This window comes from Etheostoma cragini, chromosome 3 (assembly GCF_013103735.1).
Source record: "Etheostoma cragini isolate CJK2018 chromosome 3, CSU_Ecrag_1.0, whole genome shotgun sequence".
Lineage (NCBI taxonomy): Eukaryota > Metazoa > Chordata > Actinopteri > Perciformes > Percidae > Etheostoma > Etheostoma cragini.
In genome coordinates this window covers 2,185,770-2,196,016 of record NC_048409.1, presented here as the reverse complement: position 1 = coordinate 2,196,016, position 10,247 = coordinate 2,185,770, and the positions used below count along the sequence as shown (strand labels likewise).

General features: G+C 41.1%; 1 protein-coding gene across 1 annotated transcript in view; it reads right to left on the bottom strand.

The window, feature by feature from the left end:
• Positions 1–10,247, bottom strand: part of picalmb (phosphatidylinositol binding clathrin assembly protein b) — a 17,065-nt gene that overhangs the window by 2,294 nt on the left and 4,524 nt on the right. The window contains exons 3-20 of the mRNA XM_034867671.1: positions 10,149–10,224; positions 9,961–10,063; positions 9,441–9,534; positions 9,128–9,239; positions 8,926–9,032; positions 8,772–8,813; positions 7,981–7,992; positions 7,328–7,413; positions 6,873–6,996; positions 6,648–6,781; positions 6,078–6,178; positions 3,896–3,988; positions 3,551–3,661; positions 1,835–1,951; positions 1,678–1,708; positions 1,408–1,507; positions 1,186–1,245; positions 246–350 (exon numbers count right to left, since the gene is read on the bottom strand). Coding sequence (XP_034723562.1) covers positions 246–350; positions 1,186–1,245; positions 1,408–1,507; positions 1,678–1,708; positions 1,835–1,951; positions 3,551–3,661; positions 3,896–3,988; positions 6,078–6,178; positions 6,648–6,781; positions 6,873–6,996; positions 7,328–7,413; positions 7,981–7,992; positions 8,772–8,813; positions 8,926–9,032; positions 9,128–9,239; positions 9,441–9,534; positions 9,961–10,063; positions 10,149–10,224 — 1,608 coding nt within the window. The remainder of the gene's footprint in view (positions 1–245; positions 351–1,185; positions 1,246–1,407; positions 1,508–1,677; positions 1,709–1,834; positions 1,952–3,550; positions 3,662–3,895; positions 3,989–6,077; positions 6,179–6,647; positions 6,782–6,872; positions 6,997–7,327; positions 7,414–7,980; positions 7,993–8,771; positions 8,814–8,925; positions 9,033–9,127; positions 9,240–9,440; positions 9,535–9,960; positions 10,064–10,148; positions 10,225–10,247) is intronic.

Below are 10,247 nucleotides of genomic sequence, written 5' to 3'. Positions count from 1 at the left end.
CAACAAGGGAGACGATTCACAGTTTTGTCCCCTTTCAGTTCATGGGAAGTGAAGGGTCTATTGAAAAAAACTGTCATCATCTTCAGCAGTATTCACACTTACAACAAAGCTCACGTAGTGAGTAATTATGGAACACGTCACAGCACAATGGATACACCTGTTTACTCAACCTGATAACTGCGCATATAGATACTGACTTCGTTGTGCGTCCGCTCGGTGGCGTGGTCGGACGGCTGTGCACCCACCTGAGCACTTGACACAGAGCCAAAGGGGTTGGGTGGCCTCATCGCAGGCTGGGAGTACATCATGGTGGGTGGATTCATCATCCCCATAGAGCCCATTTGTGGAGGCTGCAGCATGTTGCACAGAGAGAACAAGTCATTCCAGTGATGGTGTATTTCAGTCATTTGCTTTAAAAATTGAAAGCCACTCTGTCTAGAATATGTATGTGTTTAGGCCTGAAACTTGAGATCATTTTTTATTCTCGATTAATTTAATGATAACTTTTCAGGTTTATTGATTCAGCATTTGGTCTGTAATGTCAGAAAATAGTGAGAATTCCTCAGATCAAAGATTACATATTGAAATTGCTTGCTTTATCCCAATAGTTCAAAATCCCAATATTATATTATTAGTGTAGTCAATATAAAAACAACCACATTTACGAGGCAGCAGTAAAGTTTGGCTTTAGTTTCATTTGAATACTTTTCTCATCTCACCAAAAACAGACATTTTCATGCTTGACTAATAAACCTTGCACTGTAAATCAATATGAAGAAGATTAATCACATTTGCATCTCAAGACGTGTGCTGAATAATCTGTAAACCTTCCAAAAGTTTGTCACTTCCAAATCAAAAAATAAATAATGAATAAAACCCAGCCAGCCAGTAAAATTAAATATTTATAAGTGGACTGTGCTTTAAATTAAACTATTGACAATCCTCCACCCTTTCTTTTATTCATAAAACTTTAAGATAATATTCATAATAACCGCAAAACAACAGCTTGCTTGACCCAAATTAGGTCTATTTAACTATTTTGGGTTAATAAAAACAAAAGGCAATTATCTGAAATGAAGTGTTTTAGCAACATTCAGAAAGTAATATGTGATTCATTTTTTTGAATTCAAACAGATAAAGACTGAAGAGAAGCTACACAGACTGTGTATTTGCCAAAATACTGACCATGCCATATCCCATCATGCTTGTGGGCGTGGTGGCAGGGAAGGCCATGACTGACGATGGCTGAAGAGACACAAGCAGGCCAGTAAGAACACAAATGACCTCAAAAACAATGATGCAGGGTAACATTACAGCATCTCCAGTTATCTGGCAGTGATAGTAAGAGAGTAATACAGCAGGAGCAGAAATCATCAGCAGCACTACAGTTAAAAACTGGCATGTCACCATGGAAACAGGGTTCCAGGTCGTGCTTGGCGCTGCTTTGGGCTGCCAGTTGGTGCCGCCGGTCATCCTCTTCTCCCCCGGCTGGCTCCAGTGCATGTCACTGCAGATTAAGACAGTTGTTAGCACCAGCTTGTAACCGCCCTGAAAGCACAAAGCCGCTGCCTTTTTCTGTTCAGCAGAGTGTATGGTGTGTGTGTGTGTGTGTGTGTGTGTGTGTGTGTGTGTGTGTGTGTGTGTGTGTAAGCCACAGAGCGCTGACCCATCACTTACTTTTTCATCATGCCGTTCCCGATGCCGAGGTCTTAAAAAAAAAAAAAAGAAAGACAAATTCATGGGGTAGATGTCTATCTGTAAAAAAAGTCATTCTTGTGCCTTAATGAACATGCGCTTTAATCAGTGCAGCTGAAAGGCAAAGCGTCACACTCACTGCCGACAAGGTTGGCCAGGGAGGAGTCGAGGTCATCCGACACCAGCTTATCTGGCAGCTGACCGGGCGCCTGGTTGGAGCCGGCGAGAGTCGGTTTCAGGATGCCCCCAGAAATATCTGACAACACATCCAGCGATAAGAAACTTCTTGCACTTACAAAAAAAAGTACTGTTCATTTGAAAAGGATTGTGCATTTTCGTCAGTTGAAGTTTTGCAATAAAATGATGGAAAGTTCATGGCTTCATCTCTGACTGGAGTCGTACTGTTCAGTATAATGGCTTTGGTCCAAGGTAATATAGGTTGGCATTTTTTATTAGTTTATTTTTATTTTCAGTTAGTGAAGAACTAGATGTTACCAAAGCTAGAGTTTAAAGATTATTTTAAAAGAAATGAGACAAGTAAGTGCCACCATGAAATGTCAAAATGTACTCTGAAAGGTGTTTTGGATTCAGTAATGCCCTAAATCACGTTATGTCTGCAGCATAACAATGGTTTGAGATTGGGCACAGTGGCATATTGCACGTGTGTGCTGCTGGCAGATCTGACAGGTGTGGTTAAAGCAGAGAAGACAACAGTCTGTCTTGTACTGGTGACTCTCGAGACACGGCCGAGCATATAGAATCATTTATTTGTCATTATGGATCATTCTGATATGTATATATATATTTTTTTTATAAATCGGCCATTTTAAATGATTTTTCATGATTAATCTAATTGCAATGTTACTGTGCGACTACATAAATGCAAACATTGTGCGATTTGAGTAAAAAAAAAAATAAGGTGTGCTTGATAGTGTGCACACTCCACGTCTCCACATGTTAACACCCTAGGGCGTAATTTCCACTGGGGACATGCCCCCCCACACTTTCAAATTAGTTTGGTATTATATTTATAAGTCTTGGTGATTAGCCCCTATTTGGAAGAATAAAGTTAGTAAGACATATTTTTCTTATACATAGTTTAGTACTATTTTTTCTGGAAGAATTTATCATTTTGGTCAACTTGATTATTTCCTGGATTATGCAAATTTAAATAGAAACGCAGGAATTGGGATTCAAATAGCAATACCAATGTTGCACCCTTGGTAACTGTACCGACAGTATTAACAGATGAAGCCACCGTGTCTTAAGAAGCTTGGTGTTCTCCGTTAACTCACTTTACTTTGTCTTTGCAGTCTCTTTTTTTCCCTCTCGCTTTTCTCTAAAACTGCAGCAATGCTAACTCTGACACGGCTCCCCAGCGGACGTCACTCACTCGAAGGCCGTTCTCGCTCTCACGAATGCTCTTTTATGGATCTATGTTAAATTTGTCCTCTGAATTATGCTCGCCCACGGATGTATTAAGCACGCCCCTCGTTACAACATCCACAAAAGACGACCGGTGACCAGCAGGTCAGTCTGTTTAGGCGGTAGCGTGTGGTCCCGTGAGTCAAGTCAAGTTTAGAGGGTTTCGGAGCCACACAGGTTGTACAAAGCACATTTTGTTACCTAATCACTAGATATTATAGTACACCCATCTTCAACGTCATCGTTTTTAAGGGCATACGACATTTTCTAAAATAATTAATAAAATAGTTATTTTATTGCACATTTTTGTTGAGTAATCGCATGATAACATGATATCGAAATTTTAAGCGCAGCATAGTAAATCGAAATATTACTTTTTCTCCAAATCGTGCAGCCCTACTTATGTAATGTGTAAACACAAAATCCTCACCATCAGAATTGAGGATGTTGCTGCCTGTGGCCTTGGCTCCAAAAACGGACTCAAAGTCCACTTGGAGTCCCCCCGCTGACTGTTGTGGAGGAGCCTGTGGCGTCGAGTATCCTTCATAAGAGATAAGAGATATAAGACGACAGCTGCAGTTACAGAGGTTACATGAAGTAAAATTACTCTGAAATCTAATCTGGACTTTTGGTTTCTGCGCTAGCCCTTGTAAGTACAGTGTCCATTTATCAATCACTGGTTACTTGAAAGGAGAGCTGCATATCACTGCTTTCTCTGCAGGATAGAAACTAGCATTGATCTATTGCTGAATGTGCTGGAGAGAGCCTTCTGTACCTCTGAATAGACCTGCTACAGTAGAGGGCTCAGTGGGGAAGGGAGCCTGGTGTGGGAGGTGCTGGGCAATGGACACTGGACCACAGAAGGAGTCTGACACGCCACAGGAAGCAGGAAGAAGAAGACAAAAGAGACAGAGAGAGAGGAAGAAAGAGAACAAAAGAAACCCTACATTTCAACGCCTGGCCAGAGAAACAGGTGGGAAATGACAGCAATATAGGCAGAAAAAGATGGCTAACATGTCTAACAATTCTGGGTGTTTTAAGTAAAGTCAAAGTGTTGTAAAGGGATATAATAATGAAGAACAGTATTGTAGCAACCAAGAGGGAAGGATCAAAGGACTAGTTTGACATTTTGGGAAATATGCTTATTTGCTTCACTGCTAAGAGTTTGAAAAAAAAAAAAAAAAAAAAAAAAAAAAGGAGATCAATACCACTCTCATGTCTGTAAGTAACATTAAGCTACAGACAACAGACACTTAGCTAAGCGTAGCATGACAAATGGAAACAGCTAGCCTGGCTCTGTCCAAAGGTAACAAAATATGGCGTATGTTGCAGCTTTATACAAACAAATCTACGACGACGGGGAATTATATTCCAACTAATTGATGCTCAAATAGGGGGTCCCATCAAATAATGAAACAATAGTCCAAATTTCTTTGTTTTGGTTTAATATTATTTCTAACAGGACAACACAGCATTTTAAACTGTATATTTAAAAACTGGATTTCTGAGGCCTCTGGTTACATGCTCCTCAGATCTCTGCAGGGTAAATCCAGACAGCTAGACTATCTGTCCATCTGAATTTTCTGTTGCACGACTAAAAGTACTTTTGAACGTACACATTTTCCACAAAAACAAGTTCCTTTCCCCGGCGTACGGCATTTAGTCCAGCCCAAGACAATTGTGATTGGTTTAAAGAAATGCCAATAAACCAGAGCAAGATTTTCTCCCATGCCAGAATGTTGCGTGGACTAGCCAGACCCTCCTCCGCAGCGTTGTGCAATGCAAGAATACCGATTGAAACCTCTGACACACCCACCAACCAAGAGAGAACATACTTTAAATCGTGCTGCATGCCGTTCAGAGGAAACATGTCATGCAACCCAGATACCGTTGCGGTGGTGCACACCGTTTTGAGATTGAACGCACCCCTGGCCCTTATCTACAACTCCTAATATGGCTTATATTTGGCAGCCACACATGGGCCAGAACCCATTTTGGTGCCAGCAGCCATGTAGAAGTGAATTTCCCAAAATGTCAAGCTTTTCCTTCAATATTAGTTTATGACCAAATTTCTACCATGTCTAATAAAATAAGAGCCCTCTGGGGAATTGCATAGGATCCTATGTTTGCCAGGGTTTAGGAAACATAGGCTGAGATGGTGAGCCATCATAGTACCTGAGATGGAGTGTTCTATCCGCACTGTGCGTTTGTAATTGGTTGAAACGGATGAGTTTGTGTCAATAAAGGGATTGTAACGATCTGGAGAATCAAAAATAAGGTTGGTAAAAGAACAAGTTTCAACTTAAAAGCTCTATGGCATGTTTGTTTTACAATGCAACACCAAACGGTTCACTAAAAGACAGAATTAAAGGTAACTATAAAGCAAAGTGGGCATATGGCCTCTACAGTGGGACATGAAAGATACTAGTTGATTCCTTAAGAGGTGTTCTCACTAACAACAACATAACTGAGATTGGTATAAATTGCAATGAGGATCTTTGTACAAAAAGACAAAAAAGATCATTTAGATTTGCACAGACAGAGAATCAACATTCAGCACAGTAAACATGCAAGCTAGTCATGCTTATAAGTGACAACAGAAAAAAATGAGCAAGAGTGACAAGAAATTTAAAAGAGAAACAAAATGAGTCGTTACCACCAAACATTTCATGACCAGGTGTCCTAGAGGAAAAGCTAACACCGTCTGAAGACACGACAGGTAAGTGAGTGGCATCGACAACGAGTTTTGAGAGGAAAGGGTTAAGGTTTGGCATGGATTCATCTCCAGCTTCAGCAGAGGTGAAAGGATCTAGGCAGGCAGAGGAAAGAGAGACAGAGAAAAGACAAAGACAGAATAGAGTGGAGAGGAAGAGTCAGACAACAACAAGAGAAGGGAGAGCATGCAGAAAAGGTCCAAGTCCAGAAACACAGGCGTTGTTTGGAGGTGTTGAAGATACCTGACCACGCTGTTGCCACTGGAGGCCCTGTTGAGGCTGATTGCAAAGAGGGCTGGAACCCTGACTGCAGATCAAAAAGGTCACTCTCCATCTTCACTGCACTGCAGACAGAAAAGAAAAGACCTTTTTTCTTTTAACTCTTCTAGAAGCACCTCCACAGGCCTGATTCAAAAGGTAACTCCACTAGTCGAAAAGACACGCTACTACTGCATTTACAGAGAAACAAACAACGTTAAAATGGGTTTGGTCCTATTTATTTCCTTTTCAAACTTAGTTGATTTTTCATAACTGTTGTGTTTTGCTTGCACACCTCTGACAAACTAGTTTTCAGTTTTTGTTATTGTAAAAAGGTGAACACAGGTTGAGTCACAAGGCTCACATTTATTAGATATATGTGACACTTTCAGACTTTCAGTAAAATTAATATTCTAACCTTTAAGCAGCTACAATCACAAGTGGATGGAGACTAAGGGACTTAGAACTTTCAGAATGGGTATAAAATAGTTCAAAAATAAATTGAAAACATATCTGATAACTAAAGAGGGGATATGCTGTAGATGAATGCCGTACCCATTAGAGCAGCTGGGTGTAGAGAAGAGGTCGATGGCTGGTGCTGTGCTAATAGTGCCCCCAGTGGTGGAGATCGGTGATGTATCAGTGGTGGCAAAGGAGGGCCTCTTGGAAAGCTCTTTGAGCCTCTGTTCCTGAGTGAGAGTGAAACTTTCATTCAAACATACAGGCAACATCAATGCACGTTCATAGTTGAGCTTTGTTTTTTGAAAACAGCAAAGCCACCTTCAGAGCTTTGAGTCGAGCCTGTTCCTCTTCGAGAGCTGCCTGCTTCTCCCGCTCATCCACTTTAGTGAAAGACATCCCCGTGCTGGCCAGTGATGACACAGCATTTGATAGAGTGCTGGCCCTGCAGGAAAAAGACACAGAACCACTCTAGATTGATTGATCTGTGCATCATTTAGTTTTATTATCACATTTCCATCATTTTTTATCTCTCAAGCCTCAAACTGCTTTACGGTTTACATTTGTACTGTCTGTCTTATGATCAACTTGTCAGTAAATATGCAAAGCACTTTGAATTTGCTATACAAATAAAGCTGGACTGATTGATTGACAAAATACAGCACGACCACAATAAAAACTTGAAACCTTTGAGCAATATAAATGGAAAGGCAGTCTCTGAGATTCAAGGAAAACACGAGTGGAATTCAGAAATTGGGATGGGAGGATTAACGTACCTGCTGGCTGCAGTGGAGTCTTTGACCTTCTTGCCCTCTAAAGACGCCAAGTGCTGCTCCAGAGCTTCGAGAAGGCTACTGGGAGCCTGCCGTGACAGAAAACACACAGTCAGCAAGTTCCTGGCACACCGAAAATGTAGTTTGCACGGACATCAAAACCATGAACGACAGTGGTGGGCAACCAAGACAGAGCAGCAAACATCACACACCACGAATACACACCGGACAACCAATTTACGTCTTTGATTAGGAGGTTCAATTTTGCTCAACAAAGGTAAGCTAAAACTACCAACTTTGGGCTTTCAGTTACCCACCACTGACCAATGACTGCATTCCAGCCAAAAACGCTACTTTGGATGAGAGCAACATCTGTGTGGGATGACGTACTGCACCACGGCACCTCCAACAACCTGGGCGTTGTTGAACCGGCCGTGTCTAAGCACAACGGGGCAGCCACTTGACAGTAGATGAGCTACACTGGTTCAAAGCCTCAACAACGTGACCAAAGTGAACAAAATTTACCACAGCGAGTGTTTTTTCCTTCAACTGGTTTTCACCACGATGTAGGAGACAGAGTCAGAGCAGAGGCATGCAAAAAGACAACACTGAAGCAATTCACAGACATAGAAGAAGAGTGAAATGATAGTACTTACACAAACTGTGAACTAGTGGAAAAATAAGGGGAAAATACAGAATATAAAGGTGGTGACAGTCAGAGGGGGAATGTGTTTTTAGCTGCAGTTCTTTGGAGAAATATATTGTAAAATTGGACCCTGTAACACAACAGTTTGGGCAGTTTACTTTTAAATAGGAAACATCAAACTGTCACTGTGCAGATTTGCTGAGTGGATTGCAATTACAGTGATTACTCTAAAACACTTAGTGTGGACAACACCTTTATTTGCTGTAGGAAGAAGAAGAAGCAGAAGAAGAAGAACAAGAAGAAGAACAAGAAAAAGAAAGGCAAGAAGAAAAGGAGGAGAAGCAGAAGAAGAGGAAGACCACCTCCTCTGGCAAACATGCGCTCGAGAAGAAAATCATGCAAAGTGTCTTATTTTAAAGAATATTTGTTGGTGTGTGTGTATATAGGTGTACTAAACTCGTTTGACGCTGTAGACCACGCTGATGACAAAAGGGCAGTAAGTGGGGGGGGGGGGGATCACCAGACCACTTCCAATATGTTATCATTACGATAATTATGCGACAATACATTATTGCGATTTTAAACATTTTGCAATATTTTGATTGATACTTGGCGCCTCTGTACACCTCGTTAATACAGTCTTGCCACTGATAATATCGGGATATTATGCTGTATCCATTTTTCCCCCAGCCCTAGCAGTTAGAGCTAGAAATAGGAGAAAGAGCGCAAATAAATACTTTCTATTCTATTTAACAGTGGAATCTCTGTGTTTTCAGATTGCTTTGAAGGATTGGTTCTCACCTGTGAAAGGTCTGGGATGTCTCCTCGATCAATGCCCACCTGCTGTTAGACAGAGAGAAGGAAAACCAAGTTACAATAGGGGCTCTGCAGCAATAAGACACACGTGACAGCTGGTGCATCTGTGACAAAACAACAAGCATGCAGTGTAATTTACCTCTGCTACTTTGAGGAACTCGGATATCCGGGTCATTCGGGTGAGAAACTTCTTGTAAATGTCCAAACCTTCTTTACACTGGGTCTTCTTCATGTCAAAGTATTTCTCTATTTGGAGGGGAAAAAGGAATTGGAATGACAGACCAAAAAATATCGGGAAAACCGTGAAGAGAAGAGAAGGTTGAAAGTGAAAGTGGTCTCACCAAGCAGGTTGATAATGCCTTCGTTATACGCAGCGAAGAGCCTGATGGAGTCTTTGAAGAGGAGCATGAAGGCTGCATTGATGACTCCATTAGTCAGCTCGTTGGCATTGACCTGAGGGGAAAGCAATCTTTTATCTTGCAGCTTCTCCACAGCAATTTGTCGACGTAGACAAAACAAAGCCTGTATATGTGAACTACAATCAGCAGTGTGTATGTTGTTTGCAGCAGTCGCGGTGAGACCTGCAAACTCCAGACAAGCAGCTTTTTACTGCACAGGCTGCACAGCTACGGGGGGCCTTCACCTTAAACTCACATTGAAATCGAGGAGGGCATCCATCTGGTTCTGAATAATGGGGATAGTCTTGAGCAGCTTCTCTGTGTTCATTGTCCTCATCACGCCGTCCACTCTGTTTGGACACATGGAGAGTCGGAGCACCGAGGAGAAGGGGAAGATGGAGAGAGGACAAAGAGATGGATGAGCAACAACACGATAACAGACTGACTTAACCTTCCTACAATGTCCCACAGACTAAGGGGACGTCGTCAGATGTCTTGCTGTGTCTGACCAACAGGTTAAGCCCAAATGAAATCAGTTTGCTATCATATATAGACAAAGAAAAGCATCAAATCCTCAAGTCTGAGAAGCTGGAACTCAAACATGTTTTGGCATTTTTGCTTAACAAAATGGCTAAAATGATTATTTGATTATAAAAATGGATTTAATTCATGTTTCGACAATCAACTTATTGTAGCTGAATGATTGATTTTCTTTTGCATTTAAATATTTCAAAATAATAATAATAATAATAATAATAATAATAATAAATCCTTACCCGCGTTTAACTTTTGTGAAGTCAAAGGCGACCTGTCTGTATGAAACGGCTTTCTCATTCAGGTATCGACTATACCTCCTAATAAATGTGGACATGTCATAACCTGGAACAGAAAACAGTTTTTTTCTTCTTCTTTTCTTTCTTCATATATGTTTAAATGGTGCATATCTTAGAAATCAAATTTTTACCTTGTAACCCACTTTTGTCCAAGAAATTACTGAGGTTGAATAGTGTATTCCTCGAAGCCAGGTACTGGACAAAACGCTGTAAGTGATGTGGGGGGGGGG